General features: G+C 37.8%; 1 protein-coding gene across 2 annotated transcripts in view; it reads right to left on the bottom strand.

The window, feature by feature from the left end:
- Window positions 1–1,153: 1,153 nt before the first annotated feature.
- PI4K2B (phosphatidylinositol 4-kinase type 2 beta) overlaps window positions 1,154–26,853 on the bottom strand; it is a 43,905-nt gene continuing 18,205 nt past the window's right edge. Inside the window, exons 3-10 of one of the 2 annotated variants that reach the window (XM_054485017.2) lie at window positions 25,268–25,468; window positions 23,597–23,728; window positions 21,060–21,213; window positions 19,679–19,746; window positions 16,395–16,494; window positions 11,670–11,803; window positions 11,040–11,099; window positions 1,154–3,216 (exon numbers count right to left, since the gene is read on the bottom strand). In XM_054485017.2, coding sequence (XP_054340992.1) covers window positions 3,043–3,216; window positions 11,040–11,099; window positions 11,670–11,803; window positions 16,395–16,494; window positions 19,679–19,746; window positions 21,060–21,213; window positions 23,597–23,728; window positions 25,268–25,468 — 1,023 coding nt within the window. In that variant the 3' untranslated portion in view covers window positions 1,154–3,042. The remainder of the gene's footprint in view (window positions 3,217–11,039; window positions 11,100–11,669; window positions 11,804–16,394; window positions 16,495–19,678; window positions 19,747–21,059; window positions 21,214–23,596; window positions 23,729–25,267; window positions 25,469–26,853) is intronic. The other variant, XM_054485018.2, reaches the window with a different exon arrangement.

Here is a 26,853-nt window from a genome sequence, read left to right as displayed (position 1 = left end):
CATGTATCACTTGTCTCCACATCTCACTGGCCAGAACTCAGTCACAAGGCCCCAAACTAATTGCATGAGAGACTTGGAAACATAGCACAGCACTAAGAATCTCTGCTACAACTCTGTACAGTTGCCCAAGCAAGTTGGTGAAAGAAGGCAGACTATAAAACCTAGGATGCTGCCTGTCTATTCAAACAGCTGCACAAGGATTTAAGATGTCATCTGATCAAAGAATGTGGCGCCATCATTTTTAAAAAAGGTTTTAATTCCATATAGTACAGTACTTCAATTTTTTTGTTTGTTTGAGACAGAATCTACTCTGTCACCCAGGCTGGAAGGCAGTGGTGTGATCTCGGCTCACTGCAACCTCCGCCCTCCCTCCCGGGTTCAATAATTCTCGTGCCTCAGCCTCTCGAGTAGCTGGGATTACAGGTGTGTGTCACCACGCCTGGGCAATTTTTGTATTTTTAGTAGAGATGGGGTTTCGCCATGTTGGCCAGGCTGGTCTCGAACTCCTGACCTCAAGTGATCCGCCCGCCTCGGCTGCCCAAAGTATTTCAAATTTTTGAAAAGTTTTGTGAATCAAATTATCTTAAAGTATGCAAAAACCATGTCTCCACAAACAGTCTTCAATTGCTGACAAATTTTGGGGTGATAACGTGGTGGCATATTTAATTAAGTACAATTAAGATGTCTTTAATTATAAAGGTTTCAGTTAAATATCTTTTGGAATTATAAAGAATTAGGCTAGGCGCGGTGGCTCACGCCTGTAATCCCACCACTTTGGGAGACTGAGGCGGGCAGATCATTTGAGGTCAGGAGTTCGAGACCAGCCTGGCCAACATAGTGAAACCCCATCTCTACTAAAAATACAAAAATTAGCCAGGCATGGTGACACACGCCTGCAGTCCCAGCTACTCGGGAGGCTGAGGCAGGAGAATCGCTTGAACCTGGGAGATGAAGGTTGTGGTGAGCTGAGATCATGCCACTGCACTCCAGCCTGGGCAACACAGTGAGATTCCGTCTCAAAAAAAAAAAAAAAGAAAAGAAAAGAATTAAACTATACTTTTAATATATGAAGAAAATGGTAGTTTGGCATCATTTATAGTAAATGTGTTCATAAACATTCTAAATATTCCAAACACATACATACAGAAGAACATAATCTTAAGACAATGATTTTTATTACCTTTAGTCTACTACATTTAACACTATAAATATACTCATTGAAAAAAAACCATACTATTTAAATAAGAATTCAGTTCATGAAAGTTTACAAAATACAACCAATGTACTCTGACTTGTGGTTATATCTTAACTATCTCAACTGTACTTTTCTGGTATGGCCAGACCTTTTGCAAATATTTCCATAGTATTTTAATTTTATGATATAAAACAGTAGCAATTTATTAAGTTTTCCATTATAAAAATTAATATGGCAATTCTCAAAATACTGAAAAAACTATTTTATGAAAGCAGTACCCACATCACTGCAACGTATTTCCTTTCTCTTAGAAAACATCTTCAAAAGGCACATTTTAATTACTAGTGTTTATATCTAAAGATAGTAGTTTGAGTTTTGAATTTCCAGTCAATTTTCCATTATCTCAAAATTGAGCTAATGGAGGGTTGGAAGAGGTAGGAGAACTCAGGGCAGCAGAATACTCATTCATCTCGTCCATGAAGACCAAAACGAAGATATAAGGGAAAAAGGAATGGCAGATCTGTTTTGCGTCCTAATTTAACCTTCTACACAAAATACTTCATTAAAAGCAAATAAACAAACACAAGATAGTAAGTAAGCTTAGAAAACAAAAGGCCTAGACCACAAATTACCCAGTTAAGCCCGAGTGGTGATATCGGTTTTAAGCCTCAAGAAAATGAAACTTCTGCTTCTGTAAAATCACATCTTCATCAATTCAATTTAAATCACTTAGTACATTAACAATGTTACAAATTCCAATAATGTCAGACATACGGGTGATATTCAAAATAAAGTACAAAAATACATTTCAAAATCAAATATAAATGACTTTATGGTTATCTGCCATGCTCCCCTTTAATTTGGCCTGATAGTCTACATTTGACTGTAATTATAATAACATCTGTAATTTCAAGTACAATAGTACAATCATAATAATTTTGAAGAACATATGACCTAGGACCCCAAAATGCAATCCAATATACCATTTGGAGTATGGTTTACTTTTTAGTGAAGTTTAATACTAATTGAAGTACTAAATTGAACAAGGCCAGTACTCCGAAGTACTAATCTCAAGTATTTGATCCCACGTAAGAAACAGAAGGGAATTTTTAAGGCAATTTTGGTATTCCAAAATATTGGGGATCTACCTTAACTTTCTATTATTCCCCTCAAGTCTCAATTGAGTATTTCCATTTTTTCAAAAAAGGAGAAATTTCTTTAGATTTTTTCCTCACTACAACAAAGTAATTCACCAAAAATATTCTCAAGTACAAAAACCAAAATGGTCCCCTATTACTTAGCCAAGATATAATTTTCTGGTCCCTAATAATGGTCACTTTAGGAATACTTATTCAAATTCTAAAATAGCAGCTTTTGAAATTAAGGCAACATTGCTTTATTCTTACCTGTTTTTCTATTAGCTAACTATTTTATTAAAGTTCATAAGAGCAATTTCAGACGTAGGCATCCTCAAAGGCCTTTTGTAATGTAAGAAGAATTAGCATGAACATTCTTCTCAATATTAAAAGTTATTGTATTCTACTTGGAATTCTAGAGTAATTACAGTCATTCCAGCATGTGTAAAATTACCTTTTAAACTAACAACAACATAAAATACAAATTTTCTACAAAAATACAATATAGGAGATATAGCACTTCTTCCCTGAAATAGAAATTTAATATTTGGACAAAAAACTGTAAACTTTTGGTTACATTCAAAATACAACCTTTTAAAGACTTAAATTGAGGTTTTAGCAACTGGAGCTCCTAACAGCAGATTTACATTACTATGATGTTTTAAAAACACGATAATTCTAAACAGTTTGTTTCTCTTACTCTCACATTTACTACCAGGAGGAAAAAAATGGCTTCCTGCAATTGACAGTCTGGGTAAAGGAATTGCTCAGGTGGACAATCCGACCCTGACTTCCACCTTGACTGCGTTCCACAATCACACAAGGCATCTGTACTAGCTGGAAAGGACTCTTCCCGTCTCTCAATGCCTGAGTAAGGTTTAAGATCTGTGGGAAGAAGAGAGATTTTTACCAATTTAAAAAAAATAAAAAGCTTCACTTCACTGACATTTTTTAAACCATTTATTCATTATAATTTTTATTTCATCCATTTATGAGCAACAGAGACTGTGAAGACAAGTACCTGTTATAAATATGTATTATATGAATGTATGTTTACACACACACACGTGCACACACACACACACAATTAGCATTAAATAACTTTTGCCAGATGGTAAGTTTAAAATATTCTAGAATATCCTGCCTATGTCCAGGAGCAATGGAATCAAAGAACGGTAAGTGAAGAGGTCTACATACGTATTCAATTTAACATAAAAACTCAACAAATACTGCTTTAAACAGTCTGGTTTTAACTAAATACTTGCCTTATCCATTCATTCAACAAATTTATTGCATGCCTACTATGTGCGAGGTTCTGCTGTAAGTGCTAGGGATACAATAGTTAAAAAAACAAGCAAAATTGCTGCCTTTGTAGAGCTTACAATTTAGCAGGGAGAAGAGTCAATAAACATGAATATGTAAATTATGCCATGTATTAGAAGGTGAAATTGCTATGGGAAAGCATGAAGCAAGGCAAATAGGTTACAGAATTTGGGAAGGTAGTCATTTCAAATAAAGGTACATTTAAGAGTTAACTCTTAATAAGAAAAATAAAATTAGGGAAAGTAAAATATATTACATATCATGTTCAAAGATACTCTGGGAATTTCTAGTTGGGCATGCAAATAAGGTTATGAAACACAATACATAGATTATTCTGGTCTCTGTTCAGGTCAAATAAAATTATAGCAGTTCGTCTTCTTTTTTCCCTGCATATTAGGAAAAATGTCCTTTCTTGTATATTTTAGAAATACAGATTTCTCCTTCAGGTATTTGAAAATATCTAATATATACATCCTATGCATTTCACTGGTTCTTGTAAAGACTAGTCAATAGTGATAAGCATAAATGTTTCCACATAAAGCCATACTAATAAATAAACTTCATAATACTTTAAATAGTATAAACTAGATGGTTGGTTGATTGATTGATTGATTGTAGAGATAGGGTCTTGCTATGTTGCCAAGGGTGATCTTGAACTCCTGGCTCATGCAATCCTCATGCCTTAGCCTCTTAAAGTGCTGAGATTACAGGTGTGAGCCACCACAGCTGGCCAAACTAGATGGTTTTAGTTTGTAGAATATTTGGAGTATTTAACACATCAGGAAAATAGATCTTTACTAATAATAGTGTTACAGGTTATATTTATGTTTTAGGATCACTTTTAAGTTCTTCCCTTAAAATTTTCTCTTTTTTTTGGTTTTGTTTTGTTTTTGAGACAGGGTCTTGCTCTGTCACCCAGGCTGGAGTGCAGAGTGCAATCACAGTTCACTGCAGCCTCTGCCTCCTGGGCTCAAGCGATCCTCCCACCCCAGACTCCAGAGTAGCTGGGACTACAGGCACACGCCACCTCAGCTAGTTTTTGTACTTTGTGGAGAGACAGGGTTTCGCTTTGTTGCCCAGACTGGTCTTGAACTCCTAGGCTCCAGAGATCCACCCGTCTCAGCCTCCCAAAGTGCTGGGATTATAGGCATGAACCACCGCACCCAGCCTTCCCTTAAAATTTCCTAAATTGACTACATTTGGATAACAAGAAAAAAAGAATTTATGAAATTTGAGTTTATTATAAGCATTGTTCCTACCATGAATATAAAAGTGTGCACTAGCACAGCTAAGGAAGGAAATGTTTTGGTTAGTTTCCTATTTGGGTTTTAAAAATTCTATTCTAAAAATGTTAGTCTAAATATACCGATTTAAGTAACAGCTAATATTTTCCTGACTCTAAGAACAGTATGTGACTCTTGCAGAGAATATGGAAAACAGAAACGGTGTGGTGGCTCATGCCTGTAATCCCAGCACTTTGGGAGGCCAAGGCGGGTGGATCACTTGCGGCCAGGAGTTTGAGACCAGCCTGACCAACATGATGAAACCCCATCTCTACACAAAAATACAAAAAATAAAAATTAGCCGGGTGTGGTGGCACATGCCTGTAATCCCAGCTATCAGGGAGGCTGGGGCACGAGGATCGCTTGAACCTGGGTGGCAGAGGTTGCAGTGAGCTGATTGCGCCACTGCATTCCAGCCTGGGTGACAGAGGAGACTCTGTCTCCAAAAAAAAAAAAGTATAGGAAAATGAAAGTTGCTCTACAAATTATTAATTTTCAAATAGTTACAGAAATTGCACAAATTATTAAATCCTGAAATTAACCTATTAATATTTCTCTGGGAATTCAGAAGACACTTGATAATCCTGCATTAATTTACTAAGGAAACACTGAGCACTCACTGTGTTGGGGAGAAGAGGGGACCAAATGAGGGAAAAGCCATGTAAGCCCTTAAAGAACTCAAATTCTAGAAGCAGCCACATGAACAAGTAATTGCAATACTTGTGTGTGATGGAAAGGACCTCTGCCCTGACTTTAAAATCTGATCCCCTCCCCCACATACCACCTATTTTTTCATTTCTCAAAGAATAACAAATCTATTACTATCTGTTTAAATCAGAGTGGATTATTTAAAAAAATAGAACGGAGCAAATTCTGCAGGCCAGGGGAGACACTAGACTTCTCTACCCATGCCATAATGACAGCTTGACAGGGATGTGACAGCTGTGGTCCAGGCAGGTGGTATAAACTTGTGGGCTTCTACGTATCGACTTTGCTTTCCTATAGATTAGTTCGCTGGTCTTTAAATTTCAGTGGGCCTGAGAATTACTGCACTATATACATCAAACCACATACATTCTACTTTATTGTAGATTTTAAGCTATCTCTCTATAGCAATGTACCCCATATGTTGATTTAAAAACCAAATTTCTGAGTAAAATGTGACGCCAGCATATTCCCAGGGAGTGCTGCAAAAATCAGAACAGGAGTAGTTTAGGAAGACTGACATGGAGGTTGAAAGAAAAACTGTTTCCTAGATAAAGAGGGAAAGGCATAGAGGAGAGAGAATCGCATGCACAAGGGCACCACTGGGAAAGGGGAAGGAAGAGCAGTTCAGATTTGCCAAGCCCAGGGAGAGGGGTAAAACGGCAAGAGATAAAGGTAGATGCACTGTTTGGAGCCTGACTGTGAAGGGTGTTGTCGACTGTGCTGAAAGCCTGGACTTGAGCCTGTACACATGGACAAATTATAGGAGTTTTAAATAACAGAACACATGCTCAGATTTGTTTTTAGAGATTGTTCTTGTTTCAATGTGGAAGACGAATGGGAGAAGAGGTAAGGTCAACTTCCAACATCAGTAAATCCAGAGGAGAGATGATAAGGGCCCTGGGCAGAGGCAATGCCTAAATGTTGCTGATTGGCCAGGCTGGCAGGCCCCCTTATTTCACAGATACATGTTATTAAAGCCCTTTGAGCCAAAGTCATTCCACCTAAAATGTAGACTACTCTGTGGAGGTGTTGTGAGGATAAACGGTAATAAGCATCATTAAAGTGTCCAGTAAGGGGTCAAGTACCAGGAGGTACTAAAGGGTTAGTTTCACTTTCTTTAATGTCAATTATTATTGAATCTGTAAATGAGTTTCTGGTATATAAATCTCTGAATATAAGTTCACTGTGTTTTCAGAAAAAGTTTTAGTTATTATTTCTGCATTTTTTCAGGTCACATAGAAAATATATTTCACATTGCTTATAAGTAAATATATTCTCAGCTTCAGTGTTCCAAATTAGAATATAAGATGAATTTTACCTACCCTGATTATGACCTATTACTATTTAATATAAAATTCAAAACATTGTTTATCTTTAATGTTCATAAACATTATTACCAGCTCTGAATTAAAAAAAAAAAACTTTCATATTGTTTCAGTCCACATCTTTACGTGAAGAATTAGAGCATGCCATTGATTATATGTGTAAAACTAACGGCTTACTACAAACTAGGGCAAAAGACTTGGCTGTAGAAAGCACAAACCATTAAGTTACTAAGCAAAACTGGAAGGGAGAGGGATTTAAATGATATTTGTAACTGACAGAAATAACACAAGTATTTTGACTCGAGGAATTTGCTGAAGTAATTATTCTGTTGTTTGGAATATAGGTTAATTTTTTTTTTTTTTTTTTTTTTTTTTTAGAGACAAGGTCTTGCTCTGTTGCCCAGGCTGGAGTGTAGTGGTGTGATCACGGCTCATTACAACCTCGAACTCCTGGGCTCAAGCAATCCACCCACCTTGGCCTCCCAAACTGGGATTACAGGCGTGAGCCAACATGCCTGGCCCAATACCTGATTTTTTAGATCTTTTTTTTTCTTCTTCTTAAGAGATGAGGTCGTGGTCTGTTGCCAAGGCTGCAGTGCAGTGGCTATGCACAGGTGTCATCACAGTGTACTACAGCCTCGAACTCTTGGGCTTAAACAATCCTGCCTCAGCCTCCCAAGTAGCTGGGACAACAGCCGTAAGCCACCACACCTGGCCTTAGACCAACTTTTTTTAAAAAAGTAAAAACAGCCAAAACCAGAGAGCTACACAGTCATGTACATGGTCAGGACATATTATCTTTTTTGGCTATCAGAAAGCTCAAAATCAAATTAAAATTAAAAAACAAAACAAAATCAAATGACAACGTATAATAACCAAAGTATCATCATTTTATTTCTTTCTCTCCTAAGTTATTGACCCTGTCATCTTCCTATTTTATTACATTCATTTTTATAATGCCTTTTTCTTTTGTGCATGAGATAGGATATGAGTGAATCAACCTAAAATAGGAGACAGCCACGGACACATCTTTGTAACAGGCCTCAGAACTGGAATACTCCCACACCTTCTTAGACAGGCTTTTTTTTTTTTTAAGACAAGGTCTTGCTCTGTTGCCCAGGCTGGAGTGCAGTGGCGCAATCTCCGCTCACTGCAATCTCCTCCACCTCTGGAGCTCAAGTGATCCTCCTGCCTCAGGCTCCTGGCAGCTGGAACTACAAACACATGCCACCACGCCCGGCTAATTTTTGTATTTTTTTGTAGAGACGGGTTTCGCCATTTGCCCAGGCTGATCTTGAACTCCTGAGCTCAAGCAATCTGCTCTCCTCTGCCTCTCAAAATGCTGGGATTACAAGCATGAGCCACTGCACCCAGAGAGGCATTTTTTAAAAATTTAAATTCCTCAGGTGTTAACTTTAAACCACAATTAAAGCTGACAAAATCATTTACAGCTGTTATTTACTTCTTTATTTTAAATCAGATTCCTAAAATAAAAATAAACCTTTAGGGATAAGAAAGTTCCAGAAGATGAAGCATATTGATATGTCAAGTCAATTTGTTTCAAACAAAAAGGTCAAATCAAGGCATACTTATCTATGCCTAAAAATTTAGCTCAAATAAGTTTTGGGATAGCAAAACTCTGCAACATGATTATAATCATTGATCACCTAATCCTTCCATTGATGCCTCAATTACCAGAAAAAGCCTCTTAGTGAGGCTCCTTGGCTGTCATCTCATCTACAAAGCAAATCTGTACCCTACTGTTCAGCCCAGCCTTCTGCAGTAGTCCTTAACTTTTTTGAGGGATATAAATATTTTTGCTGAGATATAAATCCTATCTTCTCTCACACCCAAAATGCACATATTAACATTTTATACACAATTTCAAGGAGTTCATAGAAGAAACCCAGAATAAGATCTCCTTTTCGAAAACTTCTGTCTCATCACAGCCCTTCTTTAATGCTTAATTTCTAACTGCTCCAATCCTTTCCTTATGGAATCTACATTCTGGTGTTTAAGGCCCTCTATACTCTGGTTCCATCCTATTTCTCGAGCCTTCACTTAACTACTTAAAACTTATGACTGCATTAAGCACTGCATAAATGTGATGGAGCAGAGAGATGCATGAGCTAATAATCACCTGTCCCTTTTCACCGAGCCCTGGCCTTCTCTGCAGAGCAAAACTCCATGACAGCAGAAGCTTGGTTTTCCTTATTGCTTTATCTCCAGTGACTAATTGCCAGCACTAGTTCTCTCAATAAATATTTGGTGAATGAATGAATGATTCCCTGTGTAATTATATGTACCTGTTAAAGTTGTATAATATAATACTCAGTGCAAAAACTTGACCCATCTTCTTTGCTACAGGTATTGTGGCAAACAGCTACCTTAAATTAAATGTATATTTTAGGAAGAGAATGTTAATTTATAAGACACTAAAAGACAATGTTTACAGTATAATTTACTTATGTTTCAAGCTTTCCTTTTGGAATAGAAATACCATTCATAGAGTCCAAGAAGCAGAAGTCATCTGACAGTGAGCCCAGCCTGCAGTGAGCCCAGCCTGCAGGTCCACATCAGCAGACTTAATGCCTTGTACTTCTAACCTTTAACTAAAGGTGAGGAGGGGCTGGGCACGGTGGCACATGCCTGTAATCCTAGCACTTTGGGAGGCCAAGGTGGCTGGATCATAAGGTCAGGAGTTCAAGACCAGCCTGGCTGACATGGTGAAATCCCATCTCTACTAAAGATACAAAAAAATTAGCTGGGCGTGGTGATGCACGCCTGTAATCCCAACTACTTTGGAGGCTGAGGCAGGAGAATCGCTTGAACTTGGGAGGCAGAGGTTGAAGTGAGCCGAGATCGCACCACTGCACTCCAGCCTGGGTGACAGGGCAAGACTCTGTCTCAAAAAAAGAAAAAAAAAAAAAGTGAGAAGGGGGTCAGGTGGAGGACTGAGTTACAATTAGTTTTTTCATGTCACAGTTGATACTCAATCTTGGTGACATGGTTATTTAGTGACTGCTCTAGCAAAAGCCACACACATTCCACAAAAAAAAAAAAAAAAAAAAGAAAAATAGTAATCTATTGGCAACAGAACTTGGTACTGAAATGTCTAAGTGAGTGGATCTGAGGGGGAAAAAGGTAGTGATGCCCAAGAAAATAGCTATCAAAATGGGGACAAACAATTCATAGCAGAGGAAACACTGAGCTAAATAAACAGCATACAACAAGGTCAAAAATACCTAATTTAGGCTGGGGGCAGTGGCTCACGCCTGTAATGCCAGCACTTTGGGAGGCCAAGGCAGGCGGATCACGAGGTCAGGAGATTGAGACCATCCTGGCTAACATGGTGAAACCCCGTCTCTACTAAAAATATAAAAAAAAATTAGCCAGGTGCGGTGGCGGGAGCCTGTAGTCCCAGCTACTTGGGAGGCTGAGGCAGGAGAATGGCATGAACCTGGGAGGCGGAGCTTGCAGTGAGCCGAGATCACGCCACTGCCCTCCAGCCTGGGCTACAGAGCGAGACTCCATCTTCAAAAAAAACAAAAAAAAAACAAAAAAAAAACCTAATTTATAAGATAATAGAGGGAAGAAACTATTTGAATCAACTTCATTTCTTTTTTTTTTTTTGAGATGGAGTTTCACTCTTGTTGCTCAGGCTGGAGTGCAGTGGCGTGATCTTGGCTCACTGCAACCTCCACCTCCTGAATTCAAGTGATTCTCCTGCCGCAGCCTCCCAAGTAGCTGGGATTACAGGCGCCCGCCACCACACCCAGCTAATTTTTTTGTATTTTTAGTAGAGATGGCGTTTCACCATGTTGGCCAGGCTGGTCTCGAACTCCTGACCTCAGGTGATCCACCCGCCTTGGCCTCCCAAAGTGCTGGGATTACAGGCGTGAGCCACTGCACTCGGCTAAATCAACTTCATTTCTAATAATCTGGGCTATTTTGGTTCAGCATAAGAGGTAGTATTAAATATTACATCTCCAGATCACAGTGGAGAAAACAGTTGACTACTGTTTCAAAGAGATTTTTTTCCTTATGAACAAATAAAAAGGTAACTTACCTGACCCCTCATCACAGACATCTGACTTTCAAAAGTGGCTTTGTCAAATCCTTTGTCAGTCTATTACAGAAAGGAAAAAAAAACAATTCCCAAAATAAAGACTTTGATATAAATATTTGAAAACAGATGAACTCTTCAACTCAGCAAATGAGGCCATTAAAAAGCCTTCCTAATTGATAAAACCAAAATAATATTTTTACCTGAGGTATTTTTGTATACTCCCAGAATGACACGAATAGACTTATTTATTTGTACCCCAATTTGTTCCAGAAAGGATTTAAGATGACTTTCCAGCCAATGAATTTAGGCTTTTTAAGAGAACTAAATCATAGCAGGTCACCAAATATGTATTATAATTTATAGAGTCTTCTTGTAAAAATTCAACTTTTGAAGAAAACAGCAAATTAAGTTTTAATGTAGTCTCACCTCAAAGAATGCTCATAGTAAGTATAGCTTTAGCTTTATGAATCTATGCTCCTGTAAATAAAACTGCTAATTCCTCTCTGTCCTGTCAGGTTTTATGGCAAGCAGCAATACAAGAAATAGCAAATTGCAAATTAGCTCTATTAAGCAGTCTCTTCTATTTTAAGATTTCGTTTTCTGCAATAATCAAACTAAGCATTAACTTACCTTAAAAAGTTCATAGAGATCTTCACATAAGTCTTGCACAAAGTTCATGTCAGAAATATATGGTAGAATCAAGTTTCTTATTTCTTCAGAAAAAGGAACTTTTGCTTGAGGAAGCCAAGCCCAGTGAAATGGATCTAATAGAAAAAAGCATTCTCCTAATCAGTGGTAGGAAATGGTTTATTTAGACTCACATTTTTCCTGGTTCTTTCCTACAACTCCTAGGTTCTCCCCAAAAAAGGACAGGATAAGAACTTAATCAGAGTAAAACTACCAACTGCAATCCAAATTACTCAGATTTGGACAGTCAATTCAGATAGTAAACTAGTAATGTCTCTGAGTTTTAGATAGTAGAGAGCAAGAGTTTGGATAATGAATCTATCTCAAATAGCTCTAAATGTACCTCAATCTATCTGGTTCCTCAGTTCAGAAACTGATGAATACCTATACTTTGTACACAGCCCCAGATTGTTTTTATTATTATATATTTTTAAGAGAATGGGTCTCACTGTGTCACCCAGGCTGGAGTACAGTGGCATGATTATAACTCACTGCAGCCTCAAACTTCTGGACTCAAGGGATTCTCCCACTTCAGCTTCAAAAGTAGCTGGGACTACAGGTGCATATCACCACACCCGGGCACAGATTGAATACCACGGCTGAGGTCTGCCTAGCCTCCACAACTACAAATCATCAGAAATTGACCACTTACTTGTATACAGAAGATGTTCTAAACTTTGAAATCATTAGGAGGTAAATGGGTGAGTCACTTTAAGAGACAAAAGATCCATGACTCTGAGCTAGCTCTAGTTCTCCCTCAAGAAGACCATTAAATCTACACTGCGCCAGGACTAGAGAGATTTGTACAGGTATAATCTTCTAGAAAGGGTGCATATTCAGATTCCTGCAAGAGTGTTAAGATTTTTGACATGATCATCCACAGAGCTACTATGGGCATATCCAATGAGAATCCCGAGCTTTGGTGGATCCTACCACTTTGAAAGCCCTGAAGAAGAAATCTGCCTTTGGAGTCATTCCTCCTCAGTCACCCAGGCTGGTGTGCACTGGCACAATCATAGTTCGCTATGGCCTCAATCTCCTGGGCTCAAGCAATTCTCTCACCTCAGCCTCCCAAGTAGCTAGGACTACAGGAGCGCACCTCAGCGCCTGGCTCTCACTTCTTGATCTATCTCATTGCACACAGTAGGAAGGTCACTTTTCATTCTAAAGAAAGTATTTCCCCTGGCTCACATCTCCTTATAGATATGTCCAATTTTCTTTTTAGTTTTCCCTGAATGATTTCATAGAAGAAAGGCCTTTATTTTTCAACTGCCTCTACATTTAATCCCAACACTCAACTTCTAGTACTACCATCTAAACACTCTCTCCTAAGGCCACCAGTCACCAGACCCAAGGGTCTGTCCAAAGGCTCACTTGCAGTTGTCATGCTACTTAATCTCTCTGTAGCATGTAGCACTGTTTTCTATCATCTCCTTTATGAAATTCTCTCCTCTGTGGCGTTGGAGATACCACTCTAAATTTGTCTTCTGTCTTGTAAGCTACTCCTTCTCTCTTTTGCTAGTTTTTCCTCCCCTCTTTCAATGTCACTGTTACCCCTGATTCCACACTTAGTTCTTTCTCTTCTCTATTTATTTAAGCATTCATAAAACATTCACTGAATATTTATGTACCTGGCATCGTGCTAGGCAATAGTGTTTGTTCTCTGTGATTTTCCTGGGTAACAGCAAACACTACCATGGCTTCCATCAACAAGACGACAGTTTAAAAGCTATTTCCTCTCTCTCATATCCCAGAAAACCAAAAAAAAGAAAGAAAAAGAAAAAGAAATAAAAACTATATCCCCACTACCAATTCCTTTTCAAGCTCCAACCTTTAATCCCCAACTGCATGTTTGGTAAAATTTCCTAGATGTACCCTTTAAACCCTTTACAAATGCAATTTGCATAAAGGTTCCAAACCATTAGGAGAAAATAATAAAATGGAACCAAGACATTTCAAATCAGTTCAACAAGAGACAGGACAAGCAAAAAAGAATAAATTACAATTCATGTTTAGTAGGAAAAAAATAAGATGGCAGGAAAAGCTTAAGCGTATCAGTAGTTTATTGAGACTTAAACTACAAAGTGCACCTATTAAAAGACTCAGACTGGGTTAAAAAAACAGCTAAGTATTCTTCATAAGTCATATATCTAAAACAAAATGATAAAAGTTAAAAATAAAAGTAGATTAGCTGAGTGTGATGGCGTGTGCCTGTAGTCTCAGCTACTCGAGAGGCTGAGGCAGGAGGATTGCTTGAGCCAGGAGTTTGAGGCTGCAGTGAGCTACGAGCATGCTACTGCAATCCAGCCTAGATGACAGAAGGGGACCTTGTCATTCATTCACACGTGCATAAATGTAGAGAATAAAACCAGGTATATGCTAACAAAATGAACGGAGGTATAACAATGTTACAGAAAACCAAATAAGAAAAGCAAAAACCACTGAGGTATACACAAAGTGGGATATATTTCACACTGATTAAAAAAAAAAGAAGACGCCACCAGGAAGATAAACCACTGGAACTCTACACATGTGAAATACAAAGCAAAAAATGCACAGAAACTGAAGAAAACACTGACAAAATCACAATCACAGTGATCATTAATTTCCTCTGAAAATTAACAGATTAAATAGTCAGAAAATAGGTAAAGGATATGATATGACTAACAACCTTTAGCTTAGCAGACAGAATTTTGTGCTCATTCTTTTCAAATACTATCCTCTAAATAGGCCATATATAGGATCATATAGAAATTACTAACAAATTGCAAAACAGAATTTACACAGGCTGTATTCACAGATCACAATGCAATAATGCTACAAAAATAACAATGAACAGTTTCTTAGAAATAGTAATAATGGACAATTAAAATAAGCTGACATAGAAATTTTAAGATCAAACAAAATACTTCTAAATTATTCCTGTCAAAAAGAAAGTCAGAAAATATGAGTATGTAAAGCAGAGCCATAGAGTACCACCTGTGCAACCCGTGATTTAGCCAAAATGATACCCAGAGGAAAGTATGAGGCCTAATATGCATTTATAGGAAAGCAATATAGCATGAACATAATAAGAGAAAAGAATAATGATGGAAAACATAAATCTATAAAAGAAAAAGCAAACAAACTAAAAGCCTGATTTATAAAATAAAAAGGCAATTATCTGGGGAAAAAGAGCATAAATAATTAAATAAATAGAAGGACCAATGCTTAACAACAGACAAATCTTTGGCAAGCCTAATGAGTAAAAGGCTCACTAATAAATTGAAGGAACTTTAAAGAGAGATATCATGGATACAAAGATTTTTTTTTTTTTTTTTTTTTTTTGGTGAGACAGAGATTCACTCTTGTTGCCCAGGCTGGAGTGCAATGGTGCGATCTCGGCTCAACGCATCCTCCACCTCCCAGGTTCAAGAGATTCTCCTGCCTCAGCCTCCCGAGTAGCTGGGATTACAGGCCTGTGTCACCACACCCGGCTAATTTTGTATTTTTAGTAGAGACGGGGTTTCACCATGTTTCCCAGGCTGATCTCGAACTCCTGACCTCAGGTAATTCACCCACCTCAGCCTCTCAAAGTGCTGGGATTATAGGCGTGAGCCGCTGCGCCCAGCCAGATTTTTTAAACATACTATATATTTTTTATTTTTGAGACAGGGCCTTACACTCTGTCACCCAGGCTGGAGTGCGTGGTGCCATCTTGGTTCACTGCAACCTCCACCTCCCAAGCTCAAGTAATCCTCTCACCTCAGTCTCCCAAGTAACTAGGACTACAGGCATCAGCCACCACACCTGGCTCATTTTTGTATTTTTTGTAGAGATGGGGTTTCGCCATGTTGCCCAGGCTGGTCTTGGACTCCTGAGCTCAAGTGATCTGCTAGCCTCAGCCCCCAAAGTGCTGGGATTACAGGTGTGAGCCACCATGCCTGGCCCATATATTTTAAACACATACAAATATCAAAAAACAACTATAATAAATTCCCATGTTAACTCAATTATTACCAATTTTTTTGCAAAACTGGCTTTATTTATCCCTCCTGGTCCACACCACCAATATTTTAAGGCAAATTACAGACATCATTTCATTTAACTCCCTAAATACTTAATACGCACAGAGGGAATTTTTTTAATTATAGGAGAATTCTAATAAAATGCTATACTCATAAATTTAAAACTCAAGAAATCATGGAAAATTTTAAGCAAAATAAAAGTGCCTAAAACTGGTTCAAGAAGATGTAGAAAACATAATCATTTACCACAAGAGAGACTGGGAAAGCAATTAAAGCACTACTCCCTAAAAATGAGGTCAGGTGGAGGGCAGGCCTAAATTGTTTTATAAGTGAATACAACCAAAAACGTAAAATATAGTTCTACCAAAATATTAAAATAATTTTGATGTTATATATTTTTTAAAAACTGGAACACTACTAACCTCATTTTCCAAGGATAACACAAAACCTAAAAGTCAAAACCAGTCATCCCAGAATAAGCAAAAAATTCATAGCAAGACCCTGTAGTATACATTTGCATCCCTAATGCCTAAAACCGAGCCTTAATGAATAATCATATTTCATCTACTTTTTCCTCCGCTATGGTATCTGTAAATTTTTTTCCCTTCTCATTCTGGAAAAAAGGTAATTATAGACTCTACAGAAGGTTCTAAATACTCACATGCTCTCCATTCATCAGGATGTTTAAAAGGAAATGCTAGACCATTATCAATTGCAGCTATTTTAATAAGGAATTCTTCATCATCAATCCATTTTGATTCCTATAGAGTAGAAAAATGATATGTTGATTAAAGAACCTCTATAAATATTCCCAAAGGATAAATTATTTATAATAATTATTGAGGTTTAAGGACATATTCTCTCTGAAGAGCCTATAAAAATTAACAATGTTACCAGAAAAAGTACAAATTCACACAGGAATGAAAGAGACTGTCTGAATAAACAGTGTATTTCCTAACCACTATTTTTTAAAATTTGATATTATACCATTACTCAGTAATGGTTTCAAGTTTTTTCTCTTTAAGATGCTTGAAAATATTGTGACTTTAAAAAGTGATGTTCTAGATAATTTACTGGTAGATTCATTGCTTAAATGTATGATGTAAAATATTACTGATTTTTTTAAACACCTTAATAAAATCACCTTATTAAGACCTAGTCTTTCTTAGGGTCCCAAAGAAATAAATCAAATACAAAATGTTTCTAAATGAAACTCCTTCAAAGACCATAATTAAATATAATAAGATCTAGTAGAAGGAACCTCAAGATATTCTTGAATGTAGGTGTTATTGTTTGGCTGTGTCCCCACCCAAAATCTCGTCTTGAATTGAATCCCTGTAATCCTTACGTGTCAAGGGCAGGACCAGATAGAGGTAATCAGATCATGGGGGCAGTTTCCCCCATGCTGTTCTCGTGATAGTGAGTGAGTTCTCATGAGATTTGACAGTTTTGTAAACGTCTGGCATTTCTCCTACTCGCACTCATTCTTCTGCCGCCCTCTGAAGAGGTGACTTCTGCCATGATTGTAAGTTTCCTGAGGCCTCCCCAGCCATGCAGAATTGTTAGTCAATTAACTCTCTTTTCTTTATAAATTACCCAGCCTTGGGTATTTCTTCATAGCAGAGTGAGAATGTACTAATACAGTAGGCCGTTCCTAACTTCTGTATTCTTCCATAACAGAAATAAAGATCTCAGGAGAAAGAGGGTTTTCATGTTAAAGAGTATTTCTGCGGAAGGTAATTTATCAAGCTTAACTATCTTTAGAAGTAATTATTGTGAGTATCTGTTTTATTTTATCACGGTGGTTCACATGGCTCTGATGTTAACTTCGTATTTTTGGAATTGCTTTACTTAGAAATTAAAACAGAATAAAGTTAAACGTGTGTGTTTTTTAAAGAAAAAAAGAGTATTCTGATCAAAGACAGATGGCCATTACTAAGTGGCCTAGATACAATAACAAAAAGTAAAAAAGAAAATTTTTAATTTAAAAGCACTACAGCGAAGGCTGATGTGAGGTACGCCAACTTTATTTCTTTTAGTTTATATCAAATGTCTTACACCTCATTGAAAGTGCACAAAATACTTGGAGCAAAAGAATTTTCAGCAAAATCTAACAGTTCAAGATATACAAATAAAATAATTTTGGGAGCTTATGTTATTTAATTATCTTTAATTTTTTTATTTTTTTGAGACAGGGTCTTGCTCTGTCACCCAAGCTAGAGTGTAGAGGCACAACCACAACTCACTGCAGCCTTGACTTCCTGTGCCCAAGTAATCCTCCCACCTCAGCCTCCCGAATAGCTGGAACCACAGGTGTTTGCCACCATGTCCGGCTAATTTATTTCATTTTACTTTTTCTACTATCTTAAAGTCTTTTATCCTTAAGTGGCGCTTTAAAAAATGTCTTTTTAAATTCTTTGTAGACACAGGTTCTCAGACTCCTGGACTCAATCAATCCTCCCACCTTGGCGTCCCAAAGCGCTGTGATTACAGGCATGAGCCACTGTGCCCGGCCCAGGAGCTTAGACATATGTGCATTTATGTTTGTATTTTAAGCCCATTTCTGCTACAACTGCCATTTATTATTATTTCTACCATTCTTTCCTATTTACAACTTTAAGGTATAATTTACACACAATTAACTTCCTATATTAACAAGTACAATGTGATGAGCCTTGACATATGTGAAACTTTCACCCCAAAGTTTCCTTGTGTCCCTTTGCAGTCCAGCCTTCCCTCTACCCCAAGACCAGACAACTATTGGTCTGTTTTCTGTCACTAGAAACTAGTTTGCATTATCTAATTTTTAAATATAAATATAATCATACAATATGTTCCCTTTATGTGTAGCTTCTTTCAGCATAATTTTAAGTTTCATCCACGCTATTCTATCAAGTTTGTTCCTTTTTATTACTAAGTGATATGAATATATATTTTTAAATATCCTTGATAAACATTTAAAAGCACAAACTTTTAAAAATGATACAACAGCTTTAAGTCATTACTTGAGAACATAAATTATAAATATTGAAGAAATATTTTTAATCACTTAAAACTTTCCCAAATGTACAAACTGTTTTAAACTTGTAAAAGTATTTTGAAAAAAAAATCTTACGTAAATATCTAAAACTTGAACTTGGTACTCAAAGTGGATAGCAATTACTCTAAAATCTGTAACTCTGATATCAGTGTCGAGGCTCTATGTAGTCTATTATATATGTTAAAACCAGCTTCTTATAAATAGCAAAAGTATTTAATACTTTTTTTAAGTTCAGTGAACATGATTCACAGGTTAAGCACACATGTTCCATTTATTAGGTAGTACTGTATTATCTAATACTGAATGAAAGGACTCAGAAGAAAAGTGAATTAGTAAAATACAAACATGGTGAACAAAAATCCCAGAAGCCTTTATTACATAAAAGCAAAATATGGAGATTCTATTTATTTCTCAAACTCTAAAAAAGTACTAAGCAGGTATTATTCTTCTATTCTAATATGAAATAAAAAATAAAGCTGCCCAACAATTAATAAAAGAAAAAACAGAACTGGCTGGGCGTGGTGGCACATGACTGTAATCCCAGCACTTTGGGAGGCCAAGGAGGGTGGATTGCTTGAGGTCAGGAGTTCGAGACCAGCCTGGCCAATGTGGCAAAATCCCATCTCTATTTAAAAATAAAAAATAAAAAATAATCAAGAATCAAGAAACGCAACGTAAACAAGTGACGAAAATAAAAAGTGTGAGAAAAACAGAGAAAGTAGATTTAAAAACCAAAGCTTAAGTGAAAGAAGGGGGAAATGGTGAAGAATAACTTAAAGGAATCTTTTACAGAAATTGAATATATATATATATTCACAAGTTATACACAATTATATACACTGTGTGTGTGTGTGTGTGTGTATATATATATATATAAAAACATATAAAATTGTAAATTTCCTTACCTTATGGTCAATTTCCTTTTCACATTTCTGCTTTTCGTATCTGACTAACCAATTATCATTGCCCCTGTCTTTCAAAACAAGCAAGAAAATCTGTTACTTCATTTCTATGGACATCATGGCTTAATATCAGTGAGAAAACTCTAGTGATCTCCTGACTTTTGAGACTTTCACTGGTTATCCGTAGCATATTAAAGGTCACAATTTAACACAAAGAAACTAAAAAAAAACAAACATTTATTGAATATTTTCTCTGGGCCAACATTGTTTTAAGTGCTTAGTATGTAATAATTCATGTAATCCTCAAAACTACCCTGTGAGGTGATACAATTATTAAATCAAGGTTATTAAAATCAAAGAGCTTTTCTTCACTTTAGGAAGAAAAAGAATTAACCCCCTATTTCTAGGCAAATTTCTAAGCAGGCTCACCTCATGTCAGCATAGAAGTAGTCTAGACTATAAATATATATATATATAAAAATTAAGAAAGTAAATCTGGAAAATTATTTGATTCTTTTCCAAAAACTAAATAAGAAAACATTTTGAACCAGTGGTTCTCAAACTTCAGAATGCATCAGAATTACCTGGAGAGTACCTTAAAACCTAGCCTGCCAGCACCCACTTGCAATTTCTGTTCCAAAAGGTCCAGTGTAGTGTCTGAGAAGATGCGTGTTTAACAAATTCTCACGTAATGCTGACCCTGACAGTCCAGGGACCCACATTGGGGAGCCCCTGCTTTGGATAATCTACATCAAGCTTATCCAACCCGTGGCCTGCAGGCCACATGCTGCCCAGGATGGCTTTGAATGTGGCCCAACAAAAATTTGTAAACTTTCTTAAAACATTCTGAGTTTTTTTTATACTTTTTTTTTTAAGCTCATCAGCTGTCATTAGTGTTACTGTTTTTATGTGTGGCCCAAGACAATTCTTCTTCCAGTGTGGCCCAGGGAAGCCAAAAGACTGGACATCCCTGGTCTACATCATTGCTCCTTTATAGCACAGGAAAAATTAAGAGTTCAGTGTATTTATAAACTACACTAAGAGTTACATAATGTCAAAATAAACACCTAACATAATTTATACAATGAAGCCTTAATTACTCACATTATGCAGATAACATTTCCAATATCTGACTTTGCCCTGCCCCTAGGAAATTCCTCCCTAGGGGACAGGAACTGATCTAGGAGCCTGCTATGAGTCAGAATCTATCCCACACAGGATGAATTCTGCCCAGGAGAGTCAACACTGTATCTGTTTGCCAAGGCAGACAGAGAAAGTGGCTTCAAGACTTCTGCAACAAAAGTTTACCGCTTTGATTTGGATAACAAGAATATAGTTTGAAAATGAACAAGATTTGCGTAAACAAATGAGAGAACTTCAATACCTGTATTTCTGATGATGTAATCCAAAACAACCAATCTTTCAAATTGTGACTGAAATTGTTTTCTAATATTCTCAGGCAAAGGGTCAGCTTCAAATTTCCTAAGCCAATATTCAGCCTCCTTGTAACCTTCAACAAACAACTGGAAGGAACCAATCTATAATTTTAAGAACTATAGTTAGAAAAGAAAGTACAAGAACAAGGGGATTAATATTTATATTTTTCAGCAGTACTGTCAAAAAATGTGTCATGTAAACACAATAAGAAGACAACACTAATTTAGATAAGCCACATTTATCAAGAAAACCATTTTTATACACTAATTTTAAATAATCACATAAAGAATACATAGCAAATAAAAAATGCTTACCCCTATACTTTCAAGGAGCATAGCAGCTATTTTGGGAAAATTTAAAAAAAGAATAAACATGTGTCTTCAAGGTGACACTCTGAAAAAGAATGCCGTTTTTCTAAAAATATTCATTAAGATGGATTTAATTATGGAGGCCAAATTTTAAACCTATCCTGCTTATTCAGTAACAGTGCAATTTTATCTGAACTTTTCCAGATTCTTTTTATGACATAAAATACAGTAAATAATTTTTTTCTTTTTTCTTTTTTTTTTTTTTTTAGTTGTTAAGACTCTTTCTTTGAATTCTAAATAAATAATTTTATTTTAAAAATAGGATGAAGCCAGGTGTGGTGGCTCACACCTGTAATCCCGGCACTTTGGGAGGCTGAGGTGGGTGGATCACTTGAGGCCAGGAGTTTGAGACCAGCCTGGCCAGCATGGTAAAAATCTCGTCTCTATTTAAAATACAAAAAATTAGCCATGTGTGGTGGCGCATGCCTATAGTCCCAGCTACTCAGAAGGCTGAGGCAGGAGAATCACTTGAACTCAAGAGGCGGAGGTTACAGTGAGCCAAGATTGCACCACTGCACTCCAACCCGGGCGACACAGCGAGACTCTGTCTCAAAAAAAAAAAAAGGACGGATTCCTTAACCACACAGATTAAATACTCTGTCTTAAAAATTTTAAAAAACAAATCTATTAATCATAATATTGATAGTGGTTTTAAAAAAGTCCTTTCCTTGAAGATATGACCATTTAAGAAAGCACTTTTGTTACTAAGATTACTAGTTAATAGTAAACAATTTGTTGGAGAAGGAAATACAAATTTAAGTAGCACATGACAAAAAGGTAATAGGTAATCCTAGTTTGCTTCAAAAATACAAACAAATCACCACAAAGAAAATCTGCTTTTTATTCTAACACTTTATGTTTTTGTTGTTGGCATGAAATTTTCATGATTTCCTAAAAGTGTTCTTTAAAATACTTATAACTAAGAACTAGTAGTCATAAATATGGAAATAACATCCTCCTTTAGTCACACTTATTTCAGCATGTCCAAGGAAGAACAGGCCTTTTAAAAACTTTCAAACTTCCTGCCCACTTTGAGTAAAATTTATCTTAAAAGTTAGGTTAACGATGAATTCCTACTGAAATTCTTTTTGTCTAGATAAATGTACAGAAGCAAGAGAATCATAAGCTAAATACATTTCTAAAAAATAAGTCTTAAAGCTTTTTCTAGAATGCCTTTCCCATTAACCCTCTCTACCCTTGTTTAGCTGGCTTCTCATCATCCCTCAGGTTTATTTAAAGGTGATAAGAAAAAAGAAAATCTAATGTGTAGTAAGTAAACATAGCTGCTACCATTTACTTAACCTTTACTATGTACCAGGTAGTCCTTGACATGAATTTCTTAGTTTTATCCTCACAACAACCTAAGAGGTAGTTTTTGTCATTCTCATTTTATAGAAACTGCGGCTTAGAGTAAGGAACTTGGCCAGGCACAGTGGCTAACACCTGTAATCCCAGCACTTTGGGAGGCCAAGGCGAGAGGATTGCTTCAGCCCAGGAATTCAAGACCAGCCTAGGCAACACGGTGAGACTCTATCTCTACAAAAAAAATTTTTTTTAATTAGCCAGGTGTGGTGGTGTGCACCTGTGGTCCCAGCTACTCAGAAGGCTGAGGCAGGAAGATTATTTGAGCCCACGAGGGCGAGGCTGCAGTAAGCCCTGTTCACAACACTGTACTCCAGCTGAGGCAACAGAGTGAGAACCTCTATCAAAAAAAAAAAAAAAGAGAACGCGCAAGTAAAGAACTTACCCAAGGTAAGTTCTGGAATCAGACCTAATCCCAGCAAACTAGCAGAGAGGCTGGGATTAGGTCTGATTCCAGACCTGTGGTTTTACCCATTACTTTATAAGCCTTTCATGTAACCTCTTCTTGGAAACACCTCCCATCCCTCTAAACTGGGTTAGACATCCATCTATCCACTTAGAGCTCCCTGAACTTACCATCATCTCAACAGCTTTATATTACACTGAAATTACCTGTTTACTATAAGCTCCTGGAAGATGAAAAATCTGTGCTATAATATCCATATCCACAGCTAACAGCACAATGCCTGGCTCCTAGAGCTCAGGATGTATGTGCCCAAATGCCCTCTAAATAAAGCTTATCAGAGAAACTCACCTTAGGAGGGAGTCCTATCCTATGAAACTTTCTACCCACTTTTGGCACTTTTTCTAAAGCATACTTTTTGCCTCTTGATTTTGCACGGTCAATCGCATTATAGTTAAATGTCTCACTGACAAGCCAAACCACCTAGAAACATACAATTTAGAAAAATGGTTAGAATTTGCATTATAGTATCTCTTTTCATATACACCATGAAACTCACTCTAATGATGAAAATTAGCAAAGTTTAACCCTGTAATAAAGGCCCCAGAGAATCTAAAACAGAAAAGCCAGGGAATTTTGCAAAGCCTTGTTAAATGAATGGCACATATTTCTTTCTGAGAGTGGTACAAAAGCCTTTTAGAGGCCTAAAATTTGCCAGTGGTCAAAGTAACAGCATTAAACTGTAGACTTAGGAGTAAACATTTTAAGGAAGAAGGCTTCAAGTAAAAATTTAGAAAGGATGCCAGGTTAGCTGGGTGCAGTGGCTGACGCCTGTAATCCCAACACTCTGGGGGGCTGTGGCAGGTAGACTGCTTGAGCTCAGGAGTTTGAGACCAGCCTGGGCAACATGGAGAAATTCCATCTCTACTAAAAATACAAAAGCTGGCTGGGTGTGGTGGTGCACGCCTGTATTACAAGCTACTCAGGAGGCTGAGGTGGGAGGATCACCTGAGCCCAGCAGGACGAGGCTGCAGTGAGCCATGACTGCATCACTATACTCCAGCCTGGGCACAAGACCCTGTCTCAAAAAAAAGAAAGGAATAGAAAGGATGTGGGTGCCAGGCGCATGATGGTATGTGCCTGTAGTCCCAGCTACTCAGGAGGCTGAGGTGGGAGGATCACCTGAGCCCAGCGGGATGAGGCTGCACCTGAGCCCAGCGGGATGAGGCTGCACCTGAGCCCAGCGGGATGAGGCTGCACCTGAGCCCAGCGGGATGAGGCTGCACCTGAGCCCAGCGGGATGAGGCTGCACCTGAGCCCAGCGGGATGAGGCTGCACCTGAGCCCAGCGGGATGAGGCTGCACCTGAGCCCAGCGGGATGAGGCTGCACCTGAGCCCAGCGGGATGAGGCTGCACCTGAGCCCAGCGGGATGCGGCTGCACCTGAGCCCAGCGGGATGCGGCTGCACCTGAGCCCAGCGGGATGAGGCTGCAGTGAGCCACGATAAAGAGAAAAGACGTGGGTGCCAGGCACATGATGGTATGTGCCTGTAGTCCCAGCTACTCAGGAAGCTGAGGCAGGAGGACTGCATGAGCACAGAAATTTAAGGCCAGTCTGGGCAACACAGCAACACCCTGTCTCTTAAAAAAACAAAAAAAGAGAAAAGAAAAAAATTTTGTATAAAGGCTGAAAGGACAACAATAGTAGTCTTTAAGCACATTGGTTATCTCTGCCTTCAATAGGATCTCTGGATCCCCTGATATTTTCCTGCCTTCTGAATGCTAGTTCTTTATCCTCTTTTTGTTAGCATCGTCAGATCTCACAGAGACAAGACACATTCCCTTAAATACTTCATGGATCTACACTAGAATCAATTTACTAGTTACCAGTCACTCATGACTCTTGGACTACTACCAAAAAAGGGGCTCCACTTTAGGTTCTATCAGGAATAATTACTGAAATATTCAGATATAAGCAGGTTGTAAATTAAAAGTCCATGGTTAAAAATAAAGTCTGGCTTACCTTTGTTTTAGGTACAATGCTCAGATGAAGCTTGTTGTCCACAAGATAGGCACCCGCTTCGGAAAGGTACCCCTGATTAGGAATCAGGCAGCCTCGGCCAAAGCAGCAAGGGCAGCAGACCTTATGGACATATTTGGTCCATTTTGGATTGAGTTGACCATAAGGCTCTTCTGATTTGGGTTTAAACACACCAATAATTTTCTAGAGCAAAAAAGTAAAAATCTTATTAGACTTTTTACATATATAGCTAATCATCCATAAAATACATTCTAATAAATTGTTTTCTACTGCTTCCTACCACAGATGTAGGCATAAATCCTCAAACTATTAAGAGGATTTATAAACCTCAACTATTAAGAGATTTAGTTCCAATCACATTTTCATATTCATTCTTATTCAACAATCTAAAATCAAGACCAGTTTTCAAACTGTGCTCTGACAAACCCTGGGAAGGTGAGGGCAAGGCTCCAAGACCCTATGTTACTTAACCAGATTAACTCTAATTTCACCTGTTTTATATTGCTGAACTTCCAAGTTAAGAAACAGTTTCACTGGGCCAGGCGTGGTGGCTCACACCTGTAATCCAGCACTTTGGGAGGCCGAGGCAGGCGGATCATGAGGTCAGGAGATCAAGACCATCCTGGCTAACATGGTGAAACCCCATCTCTACTAAAAAATACAAAAAATTAGCCGGGCGTGGTGGAGGGCGCCTGTAGTCCCAGCTACTCAGGAGGCTGAGGCCGAAGAATGGCATGAACCCAGGAGGCGGAGCTTGCAGTGAGTGGAGATCATGCCACTGCACTCCAGCCTGGGTGACAAAGCGAGACTCTTGTCTCAAAAAAAAGGAAAGACTTTCACTGATTTTTAAATGTTTCAAAACCACCATTCTAGGTCAAACAGTGTTATTATTCACTATCTATTAAACATCCACATTACATGTTTGCTGTTTACTTTCCCCACATCTAATAAGGCAGGGACTTGGTTTGTTAGGGCTGCATTTCCAGTACTCAGAACAGTACCTGATGAACAGTAGACATCCAAGTATTTGTTAAATTAACTAATCCAAAGACAAAAACCACCTCTAAAATACAAAGATAATGATAAGATACAGTGTACATCCATGCTGTCAGATTCTCCTACTCTAATTCTTTTCCAGTTATTTTTTCAGGAACCAATTTAAAGTAAACTCTTGGCCAGGTGCTGTGGCTCACACCTGTAATCCCAGCACTTTGGGAGGTGAGCAGATCACTTGAGGTCAGGAGACCAGCCTGGCCAACATGGGGAAATCCCATCTCTACTCAAAATACAACAATTAGCTCGGTGTGGTCGCGAGCGCCTGTAATCCCAGCTACTCAGCAGGCTGTGGCAAGATAATCACTTGAGCCCGGGAGGTGAAGGTTGCAGTGAGCCGAGATTGTGCTACTGCGCTCCAGCCTGGGCGACAGAGTGAGAATCCATCTTAATAAATAAATTGATTAAACTCTCTCCTATTAAAAAATCTTCTTTTGCTCATGAATGTCTAAAAGTCTCTGTACTCTTATTGTTTGATACAATATATTCATATTCAATTTAGAAGCTGAATTATC

The sequence above is a fragment of the Pongo pygmaeus genome, chromosome 3, assembly GCF_028885625.2.
Source record: "Pongo pygmaeus isolate AG05252 chromosome 3, NHGRI_mPonPyg2-v2.0_pri, whole genome shotgun sequence".
Lineage (NCBI taxonomy): Eukaryota > Metazoa > Chordata > Mammalia > Primates > Hominidae > Pongo > Pongo pygmaeus.
Note: the sequence above shows the minus strand (reverse complement) of the source record. Positions and strands in the feature narration are given on the sequence as shown.